General features: G+C 44.9%; 2 protein-coding genes and 1 long non-coding RNA gene across 3 annotated transcripts in view; 1 reads left to right on the forward strand and 2 right to left on the reverse strand.

Annotated features, from left to right (window-relative positions):
- Nucleotides 1-6317, forward strand: part of LOC135918096 (uncharacterized) — a 135625-nt gene extending 129308 nt beyond the window's left edge. The window contains exons 2-3 of the long non-coding RNA XR_010569546.1: nt 3222-3296; nt 6102-6317. This is a non-coding gene — a long non-coding RNA (uncharacterized lncRNA). The remainder of the gene's footprint in view (nt 1-3221; nt 3297-6101) is intronic.
- The window catches only part of LOC135918056 (cytochrome P450 3A41-like), a 46819-nt gene extending 28907 nt beyond the window's left edge, over nt 1-17912 (reverse strand). The window contains exons 1-5 of the mRNA XM_065451725.1: nt 17623-17912; nt 9889-9985; nt 8934-8986; nt 6324-6420; nt 3150-3269 (exon numbers count right to left, since the gene is read on the reverse strand). Coding sequence (XP_065307797.1) covers nt 3150-3269; nt 6324-6420; nt 8934-8986; nt 9889-9985; nt 17623-17675 — 420 coding nt within the window. The 5' untranslated portion in view covers nt 17676-17912. The remainder of the gene's footprint in view (nt 1-3149; nt 3270-6323; nt 6421-8933; nt 8987-9888; nt 9986-17622) is intronic.
- A 235-nt stretch (nt 17913-18147) lies between these two features.
- Nucleotides 18148-23248, reverse strand: part of LOC135918041 (cytochrome P450 3A41-like) — an 82392-nt gene continuing 77291 nt past the window's right edge. The window contains exon 26 of the mRNA XM_065451711.2: nt 18148-19293. Coding sequence (XP_065307783.2) covers nt 19189-19293 — 105 coding nt within the window. The 3' untranslated portion in view covers nt 18148-19188. The remainder of the gene's footprint in view (nt 19294-23248) is intronic.

A 23248-nucleotide genomic window follows, 5' to 3' on the forward strand; every position in this document is an offset into this window, starting at 1 on the left:
AGCACAGGCTCAGCGCCGCCGACGTCTCAATATTGCTACACGCTTGTGCTATATGTTTGTTTTAGCTAGCGATTTGAGTGAGTGAAGTGTCGCCGGTCGTGCTCGTCAAAAAGAAAGATGGCACGTGGCGTTTCTGCGTTGTTTACCGCCACCTCAACCGAATCACTAAAGAGAACGTTTACCCTTTACCACGAATCGACACGCTCTAGATTGGCTTCACGATTCCAAATTCTTTTCGCCCATCGACCCTCGATCTGGTTATTGGCACATTTCCGTCGATGAACAACACCAAGAAAAGACCGCTTTCATCACTCCCTATGGCCTCTACCAATTCAAGGTTATGCCGTTCGGTTTATGCAATGCCCCCGCCACGTTCGAACGGATCATGGACTCTGCTTCAAGGTTTTAAATGGTCAACTTGCCTTTGTTACCTCGAGGACATTCTTTTGTTTCCTTCTGCATTTGAGGGGTACTTTAAGCGTGTCACAGCTATCCTTGACGTCTTCAGCAAGGCTGGGCTCCAATTAAGCTCATTGAAGTGCCACTTCGAGCGCCGAAAGATTACAGTGCTAGGTCATCTCCTCGATGCTTCTGGAGTTCAACCCGACGGAGAGAAGGTTCGAGCAGTAGCGGCTTTTCATCTACCTCAGTCTGTCAAAGACGTCCGGAGTATTGTGGGGCTCTGTTATTATTTCCGACGGTTCGTGAAAGATTTTGCAGCAATCACTCGACCACTCACTGAACTTCTGAAGAAGGACGTGCCTTTCACGTGGGGTTCCCCTCAGGCTGCCGCATTTTCACGCCTCATTAAAATTCTCACCAATCCACCGGTATTGGCCCACTTTGACCCGTCCGCACCTATAGAGGTCCGAACCGATGCTAGTGGTTATGGGATCGTCGCCGTCTTATCCCAACTCCAACATGGACACGACCGCGTTTTAGTCTACGCTAACCGACTCCTCACAACTGCAGGGAGCAACTATACGATTACCGAGCGCTATTGTCTTACTCTCGTCTGGGCTGTTTTAAACTTCCGCCCATATTTATATGGCAAGCCCTTCTCAGTAATCGCATACCATCATGTGCTCTGTTGGTTTTCGTCGCTCAAGGATCCCACTGGCCGGCTCGGTCGATGGGCCCTCCGAATACTATAATATCCCTACACAGTGACTTACAAGTCGGGATGCTAACACCAGGACGCAGATTGCCTCTCTCGCTAGCCAGTCGAAGACATGAACTCTACGTCTGATACTCACACCGATGCCCATGTTCTCACCGTTTTCCACTCCTCCATGCCACCGATGAGCAGCGCCATGACCCGTACTTGCGTATCATCACTGACCGCCTGGAATGGTCACTTGCCGACTTCGCCTATTCACAGTTCAAGATGTCGCACTCTACCGCCACCGCGTTCACCCCGACGGCCCTGCATTACTCATTATGATCCCTAAACGCCTTCGCTCGGCTGTTCTCCACGAATTTCACGACGTCTCCCCTGCCGATCACCTGGGTGTGTCACGTACCTACGACTGGATCCGCCGACACTTCTTTTGGCCAGGGCTTGCTCGCTCCGTTCGAAGATACGTGGCTGTGTGTGAGAAATGCCAGCGACGCAAGTTCCCGTCAACGCTCCCTGCTGGGTACCTTCAACCACTCGACATTCCCGCGGAACCATTCTTGCGGGTTGTTTTGGACTTACTTGACCCTTTTCCTCTTTCTACCTCTGGGAACAGGTGGATCGCTGTGGCCACGGATTACGCCACGTGCTACGCCATCACCCGAGCGCTTCCTACAAGCTGTGCCACAGATGTCGCCGATTTTCTTCTACGCGACGTGATCTTATTACATGGAGCTCTGCGACAACTTGTCACAGACCGTGGCCGGACATTCCTATCAAAAGTTATCGCGGGCATCCTGCAGTCCAGTGCCACGAGGCACAAGCTATCCACGTCATGCCATCCTCAAACAAATGGTCTCGCGGAGCGTCTCAATCGCACTCTCACAGACATGCTCGCAATATATGTCTCCTCAGACCACGCTGACTGGGACCTCGCTGTACCATTTGTCACATTTGCTTATAATTCCTCGCGCCACGACACAGCCCGGTTATTCCCCATTTTTCCATTTGTCCGGACGAGAACCAGCACTGCCCCTCGACACAACCTTCCCTGTTCACGCGGCACCGACCAGTTAATATGCACTTGACGCCATCACCCGCTGTGCCCACGCAAGGTAAATTGCCCGTGACCGCCTTCTGAAATCCCAAGAGAGTCAAAGGCGTTTGTACGTCCGGCGACACCGAGACGTGCAGTTCCCGCCAGGTTCTTTGGTGCTTCAATGGTATCCGTCACGTCAGGTCGGCCTGTCCGATAAACCGCTGTCTCGTTACACAGGCCCATGGCGAGTGTTTCGTGCCGTGACTCCCGTCACCTACGAGATCGCCCCTGACGCCCCATCTGCTTCCCAGTTTAGTGATATCGTGCACGTTACACGACTGAAGCAGTGTCACCCTCCCAGTGATGACATTTAGACGCGCTGGTACGTCACCTCTGGCGCCGAGTGATTATGCTACACGCTTGACGTAAATGTTTGCTTGAGTGAGGCGCGTGGGTGCCATCACTCCAGAAAAGAGGAGTAAGTACGAACTGGGCTCTCGCTGGGAATCTAACCGGTCAGCGCTGCAACCGTTGTTGTAAATATAACCTGTAAATAGTTGCCGGTCTTACTGACTCGTCCTTCGCGGAACGATGTATCGTGAATTCAGAAGGCCTAAACAGCTGCGCTCAAATTTTGCATTAGATGAATGCACGGATCTGCGAAGTAGGTGAGGATGCTGCATGCGGCACTTGTTGCAGCACTGATGAATATGCCAATCTGCGCTGACTCAGGCGCGCTATTATTATTATTTGCGTATTAAGCCATGCCACGTTTGACTGACCGACGTATCTTAACATGAAACATTCCGAGCCCAATGAGAAACATCAGACGCACTCCCATGATAAAGACTACCAAATCCGTCTAGTGCACCAGTGAACAAACTTGTGGGCATACATCGAAAATACCTTAAGCCACAACCTCAGCTGAAACATAAGGGTGAATAAATATTTGTCTAATGCTCTGTCGTACGGATGATTGCATTTTATACTTACCGTTTTCAACCGTGTTGCAGTGAGTGCCGGGGTGAAAATTGCCCGCGCCTTCTTCCATTCCTCACCTGACAGGTTCAAGATGGACTTCTTCCAAACATCACTTCCCACGGTCTGAGATAACTGCAGCGAACAAAAGCCGCCATCAAAGTAAAATTGAATATTTCCTTGCTTTTCCATTTTTAGCGTACCATGTCGTCTTTTAAGCTTTTCGTTAACGTTCTCGACTTCATCAGGTTTCTTTTTTAACTGCACCAAGCTTTTCAAAAATGCCTGTGGCAGACAGCACAATTCTAACCCTTGACACAATGCAGCGGCGATTACTTCTACAAGAAATAAAAATGCTTAACTCAATTATTAACATAACAGTCATTAAGTTATAAATTAACTATACTATGGTGCACATTTCAATGTATTAATTATAGCCAATGAGTTCTCAAAGCGTATCCACTTGGAACCAGTTTTCACGGCTATACCTCTTCCGAAATATGAATTTTCAATGTCTCCCACGAAATGCATTGGCGTTGTCGTTAACTTTGTGCTTCAATTGATAAAACAGCGTTTTCATAAAGGAGTAAGTGGAAGAGCAGTGCATTTTATCACAAATTTGACTGCGCATATCTTTAAACCGGTGTAATCATCAGAATTGGTTCCAAGTCGATATGTCCAACAAACTCACTAGCTAGAATTCGTAGATTGAAATATGTGCCTTGCGATAATTCATGAAATGGTAATTTGTGCAAATAGTTGATTGTTCAACTAGGCATTCTGCTTTCTTGTAGAAGCAATGGCCGCCTCATCAAGGGTTAGAACTGTGTTGTCTGCGAGAGGCAATTTAAAAAATTGTTGCAGTTAAAGAAATACCCTATACAGCTTTGAATTCTATTTGGGTGTACGCAAAAAGGCTCTCATCTGGTCACGTCTTTATTAGTTTTGTAATATAATACGCAAGAGCGTGTCACGTTTATAATGCAAATGGAAGCTGACACGAGTTCTCTTTAGAGAGTTTAGGATATGATTACCCTAGTTCAATAAGGCTGATTCTTGGGCTAGTTTGTACGGTTTGCTCATAATGGCAAAGCTTGTAGCGCAATTAAAAAAGACAGGGACGTGACAGAGACACAGGAGAGCGCTAACTTTCAACGGACGTTCATTGAAACCCAGAGGCTAAGCGAAGAGGTACGAAAGATACGAAAGATACAAAAAACAAAAATACAAATGATAAATCACACTCTACGCATGCGCACGCCATTCTTGTCCAGGAACGCGATTTCCTTGTCAGAAAGATTAACTGACGGTATACTAACTCAGTCTGCTCCCTTTTCTCGAATCAGCCGGGCTTCGATTATTTAACGCATGCAGCGGTCTTTGCTGCTGGCCTCTACTGTGCATGCACCGAACATTGGCTTGCACGTTTTGCTGGGACAATCATGGCAATGTTCAGAAAGGTTCCCGTCACTTGGTTTTGCCACATTTCGCTTGTGTTCTGCAAGCCTTTCACTGAGGCATCTGTCAGTTTGCCCTATGTATACCCGACCGAAAGTTAACGGAATACGGTAAACTACCCCTCGCGAGCACTCCACAAACTTATTTCTATGCTTTACTTTACATCCCCTGGATCTTTTGTCGGTCAGCGACTTAGTCAATGGGAGGCAACACCAAACGTGCACCTCTCTACCATCCCCCCTCAAAGAAACAGAGAGAGAGAAAGGAAAACGAAAAAGCAGGAGGTTAACTTGCCCACCTCCAAATTTGTGTATTAGTAGGCGGCCTGCCCAGCACTCGCATCCCCCCTCACCCTCCCCATTCCGTGTAAATGTTTGGCCCTTCTGCTTATCCCCCCTACGAAAAAAAATTCTGTCTACGCCACTCATACCGGTTGCTACGGCTGTAGATATGCGGGATTTAGCAGACTCCGGTATAAGTTTATCATAACGCTCCGCCATATACCGTGTTTGTGCAACATGGCAGCAACCAGGCAGCCTGCTTCGATCTTGCTTCGCCCCTGAAACTTGCTCTCTTTCGTGACAGGAAGCCACATATTGTAAAATTGGCCATTGTCTGATCTAATCTCACGCCAGCGATGAAGTATAAGCCCTCGTTCATCGTTATTAATGGGATCGTTAGTTTGTTTTGAAAATGCTAGGCCTAAATGTAAGCCATAAACGCCTGAAAGTCCTTCGATTTCCAACAGCGACTACTGTGCAGCGTTGATTCACGGTAAGTGGTGTGGCGCCATCTGTTATATCGAAGTCGACGCATTTTTCCGCGTGATTCGCCTCCGAGATCGGGCGGCGACTGCGCGCGTAACCTCTCTATGTTTAGCCGCATGTCTATCACCGTCAAAACAAACAACCGTTCTCAGTAATTACCATAAAAGAGCGCGTATACTTTGTCCTCACCGTGAGATTAGACTAAGGCATGGGCAGTTTTACCATTTATTCCTTGCTGCCACAAATGAGAGTAGTGTCGCGGGTGAATTAGGATCAAAGCGGACAGGCTTGCAATGTAGGAATGCAAGTAAGGTATACGGTGGATCCATCTTCATATAACATGAATTCGAGGTAGTGCGCGGATCGGGTGATCCGCTACACAGTTTATTAATTTATTGCAATTTATTTCAGCGGAACTGACGTGACGCCACTGCTGCTGCCACTGCAGCATGTTCAACATCTGATGTCATAGCTTTATGTAGCGCTGGTTAACAATGTAAGGGTTGTTCTTGTACACATGCACAAATACGTAGGAAAGCTGACGGGAAGATGGCGCTGCGGTAGCTTAATGATAAGGCGCACCACGCGTAAAGCGGAATATGATGGTAACAGAAAATAACAGAACGACCACGCGTGCTGAGCGGGCGTTCCACGGCAAAGCTCAGATCCTCTCCCTGTTTAGTTTAAGCCTGGGTGACACTTGGGAAAATAATCTCGTTTTTCTTTTCTTTTTTTTTTGCAGGACGATCTTCAATGCCAGTGCCCACATTCCTAAAAAAATCACAGTGCGCACACATGCTCTGGCCTAGTGTGCGTTGGCCCGTTGCGGACGTACTACGATACAGCACACTGCAGCGTCAGTGGGCAGCTTCTTCTGTGAACAACAAAATGCTTAGTTCAGAGCAACTACTAACTTGCTTTGGCATCGTGGAAACTTATTCGACCGCATTGTCGCTATACTTACCGATCTGTCTGAAAAGTTCTTGAATTTTGCGGTCAGGACCTCCCGCAATATGTCTGGATCTCCAACCGATAGAGTAGGCACCGTGCCTTGGTAAGAACTGCAAAAATAAACCTTCCTTTTTTCTTACTCATGCACAGCACACTTTGCTAATGGTGAATAAAATAAGCTTTGTTTACTCGGTTACAAGTCGAATGTACGCAGACCAAGCCCAACGGCGTTTGCTCGTAATTTGTCAAGTGGTTCATCCAACCTCACCAACTTCTAACACTACGTGCTCCGACGTCCTCTGAGCACCCACTACCGTTTGCAAAACCTCAACTGCTGCTTTCGTGCCTGGCAAGGTATTTCGCATGGACAGTGTAACTTTCATATAAACATCACTATTCCACTTTCTGATGAAATTTTATTGTAATAAAAGTGCTTGTGACACAATAATGGTGAGTTTTCACGAGATTTGCAAGCAAAAGCCTGCAAGTGACACATGTACTTATACTTAAGAGATATACGGTCACCATCAAAATTACGACAGTATAGCATAATCGCTTAAACAATCACAGGTGGTGTCCTGCTGTGTAGATACTTGACAAACGTATATGATGTTTGCGAAGTGCTTTCGTCAATTACAATTTTTCGTTTATTGTTTCACTCGCTTTTTTAGTGGACATATCATCTATACAACATCTGGGACCTAATTCACAAAGATTTTCGCTCGTAAGTGGTCTTTGGCAGTGCTAGGTCGCCTTCGCTTATATAAGTCCAGGATCTACATTGTCGTGTTTTCCATCCTACGAACATTTCTAACGTATGAGCTTTTGTGGATACGGACCCTGGCAGTGCTACGCAGGGTGCCCCCATTTTCGCTCTCTCCTGAGTTTGCCCGTAGGCAGTCAGTGAACAAAGCGCGGAACACGCGAAAGTAGCAGACAAAGAAGTGTCGAGATAAAGCCATGTGTGTCAGCACGAGAGCACCCTCCGTCCACCGTTTGATCATTTCTAACACAGAAGACACGGCAATGTTACGCGACAGCTTCACTTATTTTTTTCTCAGCGCAATATGGCAATATCGCAATACCGTAACTGTCCCGTTATCTATCTTTATGCACGGCGCACTATCTACAGGCACGGCGCCAGCCGCTTGCCATACCTTTCTAGGCCGCGTTGCGGGCGTGTCACCGCTTTCGGACATTATGTCTGCATCCACACTACGCTCACGGTACAGCGCGAAATATACTATATTGCAAATTCTTCGAAAGCACAATCACTGCATATCTTGTACATTTCAAAGTTCTTGTAAACTGTCAAAAAACTTGTAATAAAAGTGCATCAGAAAACAATTTCTTCTATAACTTTCTTGCTCAGGCAGTGCACTGGGTGTAGAAATAATCAAATGAAAGAAGGCACCAACGGTCTGACCACGTCAGTTCTTCCTTTTCCGTCACCCACAAGGTAACGCCCAGGTGACGATAACCCACGAATGAATCTAGATAAGCTAATAAAACTGCAGGCATCTCGAGAGAGGAATTTTATACCGTGATACTATTTTCTCATTCCCCTCTTCGCCCGCGAAGATATCGAACTTTGCCAAACTCGGGCCTTCCGCCATAGCACCCGTGGTCGCTAATTTTCGCCCCACTTTTTTATGGCGATCTAGTAAGTTGGTCACCTGACAGGAGATCCGTGTGTAATATTCATTTACACCTTAATAAGGGGCCACCAAATATCAAAGGCTGATGTGACAAAAAAGATTTTCGTTCGTAAGTACTGTTATACCTTCACTGGCCGACTTCGCTAATAATGCGTCCGACGTCACGATTACCTGGCCTCTTCTGTTACGAACAGTTTTAACGTAAGTAATTTGTAAACACCCGCGAACAGGAAGGGGGTGGCGTGGGGAGAGGGGCGCAGATACGTTTTAAAAATAGTTCCTTACCACAACATCCTAATCAACCTAATCAAAGCTCCCGGAAGCTATTTAGCACAGTGACGACAACGTTACAATGAATAAAAAAAATGGCTGTGGCTTAGGTAAGGTTAAGCCCAGGATGCGAAGCATACTAGCCTTTATTTTAGTTGTTAAACCACTGTTTAGCCTGGTGAACTGCTGTTGCTTGGCTATATTTGGTTCGGCTAGACGAAGAAACAACTCATGCATTACTTCTTCGCCTTCAAGAGTGGAACGCGACAGCGTTCCCGTCGACCCGCCAAGGGGTGTAAGACAATGGGCTACAGGGCAGCGACTACGCGCCCCGCATTGGACGCGGTGAGCGTCGAGCAAAGCAGCGTTCGGCGCGGCAACGAAATGTGCGCCTGAGCAAGAGACGCACGCCTTAGAAACAGCGCGTTTCTAAGGCAACACCGCATTCACTAGAGGCGCTTTTGTACCGCTTTGAAGCGTTGTACTCGTGGCTCAGTGGTAGCGTCTCCGTCCCACACTCCGGAGACCCTGGTTCGATTCCCACCCAGCCCGTCTTGCAAGAGTTGAGCCAAAGCCACTTCTCCTCTGTCGTGACGTCACGGTGTCACGTGATTTCATGGTCACCGCCGCGCCTGAGGAGCTGGGTTGAGCCCTCGTAATATGCTTCGCATAAAAAGAGCATAACGTTTACTTACCCGTACACACGACCATATTTATTATAGGAACGGCGGATTACTTCGTTCACTGGCTGCAAGGAAGAAGTAATACAATGTGATGTTCCCACGCTAATGTGGATGGAGCCAAAGAATTCGCAAGGTACGGTTGTCGATTTTCCCCACACCAACATGTAACCTCGGCACTAGCTACATGTAGCATGAAATAAGAGAGTTCTTGGGTCGTTCTTGTTGTATAGCTAGCATATTTTTTTGTACTTAAAAACCTAGAATACCTTTTTTTTGTATGACCAACCGGCACTTTATTTCCTGAATTGTGTAGAGGCATCGGTTTGGTTGCCATACCTGGTAGCACTAAAGAGTTTTAACCATTACTGCAGCTAACTGTCGTAAACTTGCTCGTAATTGGTATTTGAATAAACGGTCTATAGTATTAATATTTGGGTAATTGGAATGCCTTTCAACGAAAGGCTCATTTGTGATTTGAAGGCGAGCAAGCTGAAGTCTTGGACGCTTGTAGTTTTTAATATGATTTTTGTTCAAGCCGACCCTCGTCATAGTAAGTAACGATTAAAGTCGCGTATAAAATTTTCAATGTACCGCATCTGTTGCTCACTTGATTTTCAATGTTAAATATTGCGTTCTCTTAAAACGTTTCTTATTACTGAAAATTAGAATCATGCTATCGTTTAGAAACTGTTCTGCGCCACCTGTCTACAGCCCGGCGCACAATATCCATATTTCTGATATTCATACGAACACTTAACTTGCTTTTTAAAGCGGGATGCGATACCGTAGCTCAGACCTAGGAGTTCCAGAGCAGTTTAATGTTGTCTAAATTGACTTTTGGGTAACAAAAGAAATTTTTACGTCGGATCCAGTTACAGAATACTCTAGACTTTTTTCGAAAATATAACCAAGCGTCACTCCGCAAAATGACACCCGGTGCAAGGACACTGCCTTTGACATATCCTACCTTGGTGTAGATGTCGTAGGCGAAGCGCATGTACTGCCAGAAAGTGAGATATGCTACTCCTTTTCCATTCCAAAATGTGAACGTCCGTCGCACCCACCTAAGAACGAGGCGAAAAATGAGAAAATAATGTTTACTTACGTGAGTTGCATGGCACGTGAAATATAATTTCCGCCGTCCAAACCTTTACGTGGTACAACAGTAACGCTCCGTGGTGACGGACGCGAAAGCATTGCAAAAACAGGAGAGGAGGAACGACACGAAACCGATATTCTCCGAACACTGTCTGTATACTTCTGTGCATACTACTTGATCCGCCATTAGGGTTACAGTCAAACTTGTCAACGCAGGTGCATTGACTCGCCAGAACCATTGAGTGGAAAGGCAGGGACACTATCGGAGAATATTTTAACAGCTACTTGGGACGTCTGTGCCACGTTGCTTTGGTGGCGCAAGATAATGTTGTGAAAAATTTGTTCTTAAATGTTTTTCCTTTAATTGCATCTACAGCTATCCGCTTTAGGTATTTGTCCATGCAAGGAATTGCCGGGATCACATAAATGTGTTCTGAAAGCTGCAGTATATTGCTTGTTGGCAGAGACCGGAACAATTTCTTATGGAAGCATGTGTACGTTTTTTTAGCCTAGAGGGGCGGAATGTGTATTGAATGTGACTCGCCATCCGGGTCCTGCGACAGTGAATGTCCAGTGAAGCTGATGCTAAACCACCATTACAAATGTTGAGGGGGGTATACAATGCTTTCTTGATGGTTCGGATGCTTGTTTTAAATTAGTTCTTTATTGAAACGTGTGCTGTTCTGTGTGTTGTATGTGTGGTTTGAACAAATGTATGTACCGGTAGATTCACTTTGCTGAGCGCTTGTAGCCTCTGCCCTAAGGGAGTATGAGCATTTGCATTCGTTGCTTGTTTACGGGGGTGTTGCTCAGTAAAAACTTTTATTGAGTGTCCTGAGGATCGATGACCCGGGGCCCAGGTTTCCCACATCGGGACGTCCAGGCTTTGCCTAGTCCTCGCCCAGGTTTGGTCAGCGAGGGGTATGCGCCATTACATTTTTTGCTTGTTTTGAGTTTTACTTGTTTTGAGCTATTTCTGTATTGAGACGTACTCTCTTCTCTTTGTTGTATGCGTGATTCCAATGAATGTACACAATATCAGCTTCACTTTCCTCGCTGCTTGTAGCCTCTGTACTAGGAGGGGGATGAACCATTGCATTTTCGCTTGCTAAGGTGGGCACGAGCCATTACTGATAATTTTTGCTCAGGGATGGACAAGCAAGAATGCCGACGACCGAGAGGCTAACAGCTTCGCTGTAATATGCAAGTGATATTGCTTTTGTTTCTAGTGTTTAATACGAATTGGCAATGCTATATTGTATTCTTATGTCGCGTGTAAATGAAGAGCATAGCGCAGGTAGCAAGGTTGCCGTAATAAATAAATAAATAAATAAATAAATAAATAAATAAATAAATAAATAAATAAATAAATAAATAAATAAATAAATCGGCGTTTTTGTGCCGTGCGAGGGCTAGTTCTACGTCGCAAAGGACACGATCACGGCCAAGCGATGAGAGTTTTTCTCCCATCGAGAATTATTCGCGTCAACGACTTGTTCCATACAGTCATCAGCACCAGAGGACAGACATTTATTTCCATGCACGTTCAGACAACTACATATGATACGAGAAACGTTTGCTGCTCCATAACCCAGAATGGGGTTGCAAAGTCTGTCTATCGGGGCGAAGCCTCCCCGAAAATCAAGGCAGACGTCAGCGCTCTACGCATGCCGCGCTACATGATGACAAATAGTCCGGGTTGCCTGCATCGATTCCTCCAAACTCCAACGTCAACATTTCATTGTATGCCACTCTTGCAGAGCTACAACTGCAACACAATGTTTCGATGCAGTTGCGTGGCAGGCTTGAGCACAGCGGCGCCTCATGTCACTGTGAAGTTATATAACTGGCTGTAGATTGTAGCAGCAGTTGCTGAAGTAGTGATGGAGAAGGGGCCCATCAGAAGCACAGCTGCCTGTACCATAGCGAACACTATCTAACCCGTTCTCTTCACCGCTGCGGGTGGTATCAACACCTAAAACCATTGTTACAGCTCTCTGAATTTTTTTTTTGTTTTACGGCCCAATCGAGGTGCTCCTTATCACGGCATGCGTTTTGAGAGGCCTGCTTGCTTCACATTCCTCAAGTGCTGTGTCGCACTAACGTGTTGACCCGGCGTAGCCTTATACCACAGTCTAAAGAAACTCCGTGCAAATTTAAGCCTTTAAGCAACGAATTATATGCGGAAAAATGTACCCGATCTCATAAATTTTTTACGTATTGTTGATTCTTGATCTATCATTCTTATTCCAAAAATACCTTACTTGATTGGCTTCTGGCCATAATTATAACAAAAATAAAGAAAGAAACAGTAAAAGCTGTTTTTGACGGCAGCTTTCCTTCAATGCCGACCGTAACTCGTCTTTGGCAGCACAACGTTCACCTGAACGAGCGTAACTCGTCATTGGAGATATGGATACAACCTCCCATTACGAGAAAAGCTCGAGATCGGGCATTAAAGGTTTCAACATTTCTATCACTTTCATTACTTCTCCCTTTGAGCGAAGCTGTCATTGTTTGGTCGCTTTTCTGCTGTTCAACTGCGATGATTAGAATGGACTGCATGCAACTTGCCGACGTCGCGATGCCGCAGGCACTCATTCAGCGCCGGTCTAGCAATGTGGTGCGACAATCCTTGGTGACGCCACACAATGAAGACGGCGCCGATTCTAATTTATTTTGATTCCGGGACTCACAATGCGCTGCATGATTCAACGGCGACTGCATCATTCTGGCCGTCTGGCCTTCAATCGAAATCCCAATGACCTCCCTGTCGCCTAGGTTACAGACAACGGTAGCCGCTCTGGCTAACCATCAGCGTCTCTCCTGGCCTTGACCATAATTTTGAGCTTACCCGATGCACGCTGCGTGTCTAATACCACCTTACACAAGGGCGAACTAAAGCCATTGGAAGTAAACTCCTTTTTGTTCGGCTGAAGGATCCCTCATCAAAACGAGTTTCGCCGCAGGCTGATGGGACGCAGCGGAGTATTTTATATGTTTTCAGCAAGCAACGCAGCAAAGTACATGTCTCTGTTTGTTCACTAATTCCCGGAGTGAGTTTAATTGAGAGCACGATATCCAGTCTGCCCGCCAGAAAAACGTAAAAGATACGGCTTTCTCAGGCGGGTTCAAAAACAGTGTGTGACAGCCCGAACAATTTCATAAAAGATGCCACTTGAGCCATTCAAGGTTTTGTTGTAGAGGAAAAAGGAGGCCGCTGTTACCATTCCAAATGAGGGAGCTTAAAATCGCCTCCTCGACAATATAATCGGTACTAATTGTTTTCCATACCTACATAATAATAATAATAATAATAATAATAATAATAATAATAATAATCCTATTTTATGTTCAATGCAGGACCAAGGCCCCTCCCTGCGATCTCCAATTACCCCTGTCCTGCGCCAACCGATTGCAACGAACGCCCGTAAATTTCCTAATTTCATCGCCCCACCTAGTCTTCCGCTGTCCTCGACGGCCCTTCCCTTCCCTTGGTACCCATTCTGTAACCCTAATGGTGCAACAATTAGCTAACCTGCGCATTACATAACCTGCCCAGCGCCATTGTTTGTCTTAATGTCAATCAGAATATCGGCTTTACCCGTTTGCTCCCTGATTTAAACAGCTCTCCTTCGGGCTCTTAACGTTATGCCTAGCATTCGTCGTTCCAGCGCTCTTTGAGCGGTCCTTAACTCGTTCTCAAGCTTCTTTGTCAGTCTCCGATTCTCTGTCCCATATGTCAGCACCGATAAATTGTACTGATTGTACACCTTCCTTTTCAATGATAATGGTAAGCTTCCATTCAGTCGCTGACAATGTCTGCCGTATGCGATTCAACCCATTTTTATTCTTTTATCAATTTCCTTTATGGACAGGGTTACCTGAGATTATTTCCCCTAGGTAAGCGTACTCCTTCACAGACTAGAGGCTGACTGGTGATCCTGAACTCTTGTTTCCTTGCACGACTATTCATCATTAACTTTGTCTTCTGCATATTAATCTTCAACCCCACTCTTACACTCACTCTGTTAAAATCCTCAATTATTTGTTGTGACTCGTCTGCAGTTTTGCTGAATAGAAAAATACCACCGGCAAGCCGAAGCTTGCTGACATATTCGCCGTCGATCCCTACACTTAAGGCTTCCCAATTTAATAACTTGAGTACTTGCTCCAGGCACGCAGTGAACAGCATTGAAGCAATTGTGTCTCCTTCTCTGACCCCTTTCTTTATAAGTATCTTCCTACTTTTATTGCGTTGGATTGAGGTCGTTGTGAAAGCTCTGTAGTTATTTTCCAAGATATTTACGTAAGCAGTCTGTACTCCTTGAGTACGTAATGCTTCTCTGACTTCTGGTATCTATACTAAATCAAATGCCTTTTCGTAATCTATGAAAGCCATACAGGGAAGCTGATTGTACTCTGCGGATTTCTCGATTACCTGAAAAATGACATGGATGTGATCCATTGTAGAAAATTCCTTCCTGAAGCCATCCTCTTCCCTTGATTGGCTAAAGTCCAGTGTTGCCATTATTCTATTGCAAATAATCTTGATGAATATTTTGTATAATACTGGGAGTAAGCTAATGGGCCTATATTTTTTCAATTGTTTAACGTCTCCCTTTTATGGATTAGTATAATGTTTGCATTCTTCAACTTTTTTGGAACCCTTGCAGTTGATAGACATTTCTTAAAGAGAACCGCTAGATTATATTTATCAGCTCTGAAGAAAACGTCACTCACGCATGATGTCGATCGATAAGAAGAGCACACTATCCGACTTTTACTTCAATAAAAACACGTCTGGCACCACAGCGTCTCACATAACCTGTGTGCTATCGCTATTTCATCTGAAGCAATTTGATGGTCAAGGAGAAAAGACAAGCGCCCTCCGGGCGTATTTGCAAAACCATCTTCAACCTATGAATCTACACCGGACGACAGATGGTTCAACCACGCCAATAGAACTGTCAAAGCCGCCTGTTTCATTTCTAATGCTTTGGCAACTAACATTAAGCAAGGAAATGGCTTCCCAAGATTCATCGTTCTGTCATTTGTCCTGCACTACTTTACTGGTGGAATCGTCATACATATACTTGACATCGTATAAATTCAAGACATCATGTTAAAGATGAAATCGGTTGTGTCACTGTAACCCATGGCGAGATTCCAAAAAAATCTTTCTTTTTTTTTGGTCTAAGGTTTTCTGAACAGTCTTCTGACATAGTGATGCCTTATGGCCTCAGTTTTCCTGCATTGATCAGGTCAGCTTGCCCTTCGTGAAATGATGGAAATTTTGCTATTATATCTTCGCTTTTACTGCTACGCTGAAATTTGCCAATCCGGTGAGCTATTTCGACTGATTTGGGACAGCTGTCAAGTTGTGCAGCAGAAAGGTTCGACACCAGCTTTTCAGACAGAGACCATAGTTTGTGAGAGTCAGAACCTGTAATACCGTAAGTTCTTATCTACTTCGCGTATCCATAGTCACCATTGAACATCAGAACGCATGCATGAAATCATTAGCTAACATAATGCACTTATGCTTGCGTGCGCGCACGTGCGCATGTGTGTGTGTGGTTGGGGGGGGGGGGGGGGGTGAGGTGTTTTACATAGCCAAATATTCTGTAGGTATTAGACTTACCTACGTACGTTTTGCAGTTGTTCGCCGTTATGGCTGTTATCAATTCTAGCATAAATCTGATTCACATGCATTTACGCTTCCTATAACATATCCCATAGTTTAATCTGAATTTTTGTAAGTACTTCCTTAACCACTCCCCTCTATCATGTCAGTAGACCTGGGTAGCAGTCTTGGCGTCCGAAAACTCTCATATATATATATATATATATATATATATATATATATATATATATATATATATATATATATATATATATATATATATATATATATATATATATATATATATATATATATATATATATATATATATATATATATATATATATTAGGGGTGTGCGAATATTCGAAATTTCGAATACGAATCGAATATTTTCCTTATTCGAAGCGTATTCGATTCGAGAAATGCATATTCGTAAATTCCCGAATATTCGAGGACGGCCGAATAATGGTCGAAACGGCGAATTATCGGACAGACTGTGAATAATTTAGCAATTAACGAATTATATGCTTGCTCCACATTCTCCTAAAAACATGTTTATTCACTGAGAGCTTCACATGATCCGCTCATTATCTGTATGCTCTGCATCAAGATGGCAAGTTGGGCCAGTTTGTTGGGATTCATAGTAAGGTTCGTTACAGCGCAACACAAAATAGGGACAAAAGAAGGTACAAAACGACGACACAGCGTGACAGCACTGTGATCTTAAGTGCTGTAACGAACCTTACTATGAATGTGTACGCTCTGTTCCAGTCTATCTGCATCAGGCCCGTGAGACATGATCAGTTTCAATTTTTTTTTACCAAGCTTTATTCCAGGGCTCTTTCATAACAATATATGATGTACTTTCGGGCTTTGTAAGTATGCGCAATAAAATATTCACCTAGAAAATGTTACCTGGACAAATGTTGTCACAGTGCATAGAGAGCCCTTACTTTCTGAACATGGCGAGCAGTCAATTTTCCTTCGCGATAATCTGTAACAAGCGTTTACCTGACAGAGCGTTACCTGACATTACCTGAATGTATTACCTATAATGAGTGCCTCTTTAACCTGAAGCAGCCTCGTGAAATGCAATATTATTTTTAAAAGGGTAATAAAGCTATTGTTACCTCGTTTTGCAATTTTTAATACTACACATATATTCGATATTCGATTCGATATTCGAAGACAGTTTTTCGCCTTATTCGTATTCGATTCGTATTCGAAAATTTCAATATTCGCACACCCCTAATATATATATATATATATATATATTGTTGCACTAGTGAACGCGAGGTCGCGAATTCGATCTCGAATACGGCGGCTGCCTTCTAATGGGGGCAACATGCAGAAACGCTCGTGTGCCGTTCGTGGAGTGTATTGTAAATATCGTCCGGTGGTGAAAGTTAACCCAAGGTCCCCCACTGTATATGACGTGCCTCATAATCAGATCATGGTTTTGGAACGCTACACATAGCCAGTTTCTGCGGATCTTTATCAGTGTTAACGTAGCCAGACACTCAAACATCAAGAGCACGGTGAGCCGAGGTCGTCCGACTCCGAGAATAAGTATTTCTTGCAAACGGGTGTGTAAGTCACTGTCTTAAAGAGATGCTGAGCCACTCAGATACGCAAGGGTCACTGGCGCTCTTATGATGGCGATACACACACCAAGTATGGTACCAATGATTATTTCAATAAAACCACGAACAATTCAAACCGTCTGTTTAAATCACGGAAGATGTAAACTTGCGGTAAGCGTTTCTAAGGATAGCAAGGGCAGTATTCTTTTTCCATTTCATCTTTCATTCTCTTCACAAACCGTCATTGGCTCAAACGCCCAGTGTCGTTACCACTGATATTGGCAGCTTTGGCTGAAGAGTGGCAAGAAAAATGGAAAATGAAATCTATCTTTACAAGAGGCGGTGGGGCATCACGCTTTCAGATAACGAAGATAATAACGAAACTGTACGTACCAAAAGATAAGCGTCAATAAGAGCGCGAGAAGTGCGACGAGTGCGGAGAACATGGCATGGGCCTCCAAAACCTTCGAGCGCCGAAGAAGTTCTCGTTGGAAACACAACGGCCAAATTCGGGTATCCCAAATTTCTCCTTGCACGTACTCTCAGCCAACTGTCGTGCTAGAACGGACGCTGAAGTGATCAGACTTCGTTTAAGCTTCAATCTCTTGCGGCTCGCGAGTGCCCGCTCTCCAAGCCGCAACTAAACGTGGGGACGTCGATGGCAATATACGAAGGATGCGGCAAAGGGCGGCGTTCGTATCGCCGTGGCAACAGACTGAAGGTTACGCTTCTCTCTCCATACAACGCCGCCGAGGCTGCTGCGCAGTACGCCCTTCGCAGGGTGTTAGGAACGCAACGCCGCGCGAGACGGGAGAGAGGAACAAATACGCAGAGAGAGATACAGCAACTGGCCATCTATATCTACTTCTATTTCATCACCAAGTGGATCAATTTGATCGATAAGCCTAAGAAAGACAAAAAAAAAGGAGGAGGAGAAACAAATATTGTGATATAAGTATTTCAGTGTATGATATATACATATAGGGGCGATCTCACTCCTATTGTAAACGAAATCAGCTTTCTATACACAAAGGAGCTCACTTCTCGTGGGCATACTTTATTCAATCCAGTACAACGTGGTGGCAAGCTATTTTCCAAATAGTTCACTACCGAAATAATCTGAGCCTCGAACAACGTCTTCAGAGGATTTGTCGAAAACTGCAGCTCGGGGGATTGTTAAATAAAGGAATAAAGGTCCCTATTAAAAGAAAATGAATTAGTTAGGTGTTATCGACAACTGCGCCACATAATCAGAAATCAAAACATCATTCAAGCCACAGTAGATAGCCTGGTTCCTCTTGCGTTTTTCTAACGATCTGGTCCTCAATATAGTCTTGTTGATTCATGACCTAAATATTCACGAATGCTCCATGAAGGTGCTAAAGTGCGCCATATTTACGGTGCGCAATTTTTTAGAGAACAGCTCATAACTATTACAAAGGTAGCGGAAAACGTCAGGGGCTTGTATAGAACAAGCACACAGGGCTAAGTGCCAACAATTTGTGAAGCAGACCTTTGGTTACTTTTCTGTATATTACGAAAACAATTCCTTTCAATAAGTGCTTCATTTCTGACTTAGATTTATAAGCACGAACAGAGAATTATTCTGCACAAATCGTTTCTATTTGCAATCAAACGTTTTTTTTTTTTGTTTCTTGAGACTGCAGATGCGTGCTTCCGGGCATGCATATCGCATGCTGTGATTCTGGGCAAGAGCGGAGAGCGAATATTGCGAGAACTGCTCAAAGCTCCCTATATATATAAAAAAAAGACAGCGCAAGGTCGCGTTTGCGGCGCGTGAGTCTCCTTGTATTCTACACAGATAGGTTCTTTTGACACACACTCCTCATGAGCATATCAAAGCAAAGAAAATCACTTAAGGGTGTTTCGACGTGCGATGTATTCTTCTTTTCAGTAAACAAGGAGAAATCACGCTTTTTGTGCAAAACACATTCGAGATCATCCTGAAACGTTGTTTGCCGAGGGCTGACGGGTGACTGGCCGCAGAAACAATGGACCGTCGAAAAAAGGAGACACTTGTGCCGGTTTCAACTTCAGCGGAATCTGTTGAGCAAAAGAAAGCACAAAATTTAGTGTAGTCAACAGGCATTTAAAGGCGTTGTCTTTGACAAATATCAAAGTTAGTTTTAGACTGCGATTCATTGAGATTTAAAAGAGAACCAAAATAGCCTTAATGCTGTAACGAAATGGTGTAACATTGGGGGGGGGGTGAAACTTAATGACAAAGAAACTCCATTCCTGCGCAGAAATATTAAAAATAATCTCTGAATTCGAATATAACACACCGGGCACTCTATTAGTCGAAACCGACAGTATTATGGATCTAGATATTACAATCGCAAGCCGACTAAACTGGTCCATGCACACTGATTTACTCGGTGCATCTGCAGCTCGCAAGCTCGGTCTTTTGAATCCTTAACTAAATAATCTTCCTAAGTTACTAGCCTCATATTATAATCAGGTCACTGCTAAAATATGCATGTGCGGTGTGGAACCCTTGCACGAGAAAAGACGTCGACAATCTTGAAGAAAAAATCTAACTTCTTATATTTCTCTTTATATTCATCAGGAATAAGCGGCGTTTTTCCCGTGACAACTTCATGCGAACTAATGGTAGTGTTACGATCAAAACACACATAAATCTGGTGAGGCAAAAGTTTGTTTGCTAGCTATGATATCTTGACCTTTGGCTAACTCCCTTATCTTATCTGTAACCATTCTCAACTGGGAATACACGAGATTTAAATTCGCACAGTTCAACCTACATCCACGACCACGAATAAATTACAAGTATTCCCTCTTCACCAGAAAAACAACAGATTAGAATCATTTTTCAAATGGCATGTTTTTGTTCCACGATAGTAGTATAATATTTTCCGTCGAAGTGACCAACCGTATATTCCCGCGCATTTATCTGCGTACCAGGTTACGTTGGTACTTTTTTTCTTTTCCGTGATTGTTATGTGTTATCGTATTATTGAACATCACCATGCACTAAATATTCGTTATCAGCATACATTGTTTCCACTCCTGCTTGGGGTACGCAAAGGTGGGCCCCAATATTTCATTCTACAGGCGCATGAGGTCGCTTTCACCGTAGGTGCCACCACCGTCGTGCTGTCTCGGTATCAAGTGCGTGGAAGGTTAGAAGGGCTCTAGTGACCTGAGAGACGTGCAATGCCTTAAACTGCACAAATTTTATCAGAACGTATCCCACGATGACTGATAAAACAATTAAAGTGTAGCCTTTACATGCAAGAAACACGATGCGATTGTGAGGCACGCCGTACTGTGGGAGTCCGGAACAATTTTGACCATCTGGGGTTTTGTCTACTCGCATCCGCAAACATCACATGCAGGACTATCAGCCATTCCAATTAGTGCTGAGTAGACATTCGTGAAGGCAACTCTAAGCCACAACCGACACAGAAGAGACGCTTCGTGTCGGTGCAGACCGGCCGGAGGTCTGAGTTGAAGTGACGGGTTTAGTCTGTGCAGTCTTGTGCGCCTTGTATGTGCGGTATTCCACTTATTTATTTATTCAGTACCCACAGGCGCCAGAAGGAGATCGTGCGAGTTAGACTGCGAAGTTGTCTCGCGGCGTCGGTCCTTGAGAGAGGAATGGGGACGCAGCTGTCTTCTTGATTTGACGTCCGAGCTGCCTTATCTGCGTCAGGAGAACACTGAGCACTTATTGTGCCGTTGTTCCCATTTTCAAGCACAAAGACCATCTCTGTCCAACACAATGAGGAAATTAGATGATCGTCCTCTGAGTGAACAGACAGTACTAGAGCACCGTCCCCACTGATCATTGGCTCAGAAGGCAGTGAAGGCACTGTTGTGCTTTCTCAGATCGTCTGGTTTGCGCGAGCAGTTTTAACTCAAGTACTGTCCGTACAGGTATCTACACCTTCTCTCTCCTTTCTCTCTCTTCCCCTAGCACAGAGTAGCCAACCAGACTTTTAACTGGTTAACATCTCTGCCTTCCCATATTCCCCCTCTCTCTCTCTCTGTCTGGGGTTCTGTAACGAACACCCAAATGAAGGCACGCAAGCGTTACTGCATTTTCGCCCCCGTAGAAATATTACCGACGTAGCCGCGAACGACTCCGCGACCTCAAGCTCAGAAGCAGAACGCCATAACCACTGCGCTACCGCGGCGGTTACAATGACTGTCGACGTTACTGCAACTAGGATTCAAGAATTGTAGCGGCACAAAGTATCTCTGAAGACACCTTTATTTACGCGAAGATGTGATTTCCATTGCTTAGGGTTCGTTAACAACTGCACATATGATGGGTTCGTTCTTCTACGTATATATCATTTATTTTCATTGTAAACTAGGACCCCTTCCCACCAACTGGCGAGCCTATATGCTTAAAGGCCCTGCTCGACATTTAGCTCTACTATCAGTGCACATCGTGCATCGTTTACTTAACCTTTCTCCGTGGTGTTTGAGCCGTTCAGATGTACGTATAATGATTTTTCAGGATTACAGGAGAAAACAGATCTACCGGCCCCTGCTTTAAAACAACTGAAGTTACTCCTCTTGCATGAATAGTACAGCAACCACGTGCACATCTTACTGACGGATCGACTACGTCGTCCAGGTATGGTGGTGCGGTGGTTATAACAACGCGAGGAATCACGCTGCGGTTCAAGAAATCTCATGTCACGACCTCAACGGCGGCAGAACTAACGGCTCTGCTTTGTGCACTGGAATTCGTTGATTCTGAAATAGCTAGAAAATGGGCTGTGTTCCCTGACTCAAAACCGGCATTACAGTGCACGCAGTCAGTTCTCCGACGCGCATGTCATGAGCAGCTGACATACGAAATCGTTAAACTTCCCCATCACGGCCAGCAAAAAGGCCAAGAGGTTGTTTTTCAATGGGTACTTGGCCATTGTGGAATCAGTGCCAATGATTCCACCGATAAGGCTGCTCTCACATCACATCAAGAAGAGCACAGCGTTCCTATCCCGCTTGCGAGGAAAGCCGCCCCAAGGCAGCTTCGACACCTGGCACGCAGTCTCTCACTGACCGAGTGGAACTCGCCAAACTTAAGACTTACACGACTGCATCGATTAAACCCTTCACTGCAACTCCGACCTCCATTCCGACTTCCTCGACGTGAAGCTGCATTTCTCTGTCGTCTTTGGTTAGGAGTTGCCTTCACAAAGGCATACTCCACATTAATTTGAGCGATCGACAGTGCAGCGTGCAAGGTCTGCGGCACCGAAGACAATATCGACCACCTGCTGTGCCACTGTCCACGATATTCCCCTGAAAGACAAGAACTTGCTCTTTCGAAAAACTGGACAATCGGCCGCTTTCCGTGCAGGTGCTGCTGGAACACTTCCCCCACCGCTCGTCGGCCCTAAAAGTGGTGAAGGCACTTTTGTGCTTCTTGAGAACAACGGGCTTGTGTGAACGTCTGAGACTATCGCACTTACTTTCACTCACACTTACTGGCACTCACTCGCACTCACACTCACTGGCACTTACTCGAGCTCCAACTCGCCTCCACTCACACTCGCTGGCACTCACTCGCACTCGCACACACGCCATTGAAGTGAGTGTGCCTGAGTGTTAGTGAGTGCACTCATGAGTGAGTGCGCCGATCTATGTCACTGGATATGTGAAACTAGGTATGCGCCGTTCTTCAATGAACCTTCTCACGCGTACTGCGGTGACTATGCATGTTCCACTAGGTGTGTGCCAATTTTCAGCTATCCTCTTAGAGGCCAACAAGAGTCACTAGGCATATGTGCCACTGGATAAGTGCTACTCTTCGATTAGAAAAATCGTTTAAAGTTCTCCGATGGTGGGCAGAGTGGAACCTGCCTCACAAATAGTCAACCTTGTTTGGATATATATTGACAGCGGCATGGCTCATCAATTTTGCTGTGGTGGCGTTAGATGGCACAGCGTGACCAGAGAGAATAGACTTCCTATATATATATATGGGGGGGGGGGGGGCTCCCTGCGGGAGCTATAT

This window comes from Dermacentor albipictus, chromosome 2, assembly GCF_038994185.2.
Source record: "Dermacentor albipictus isolate Rhodes 1998 colony chromosome 2, USDA_Dalb.pri_finalv2, whole genome shotgun sequence".
Lineage (NCBI taxonomy): Eukaryota > Metazoa > Arthropoda > Arachnida > Ixodida > Ixodidae > Dermacentor > Dermacentor albipictus.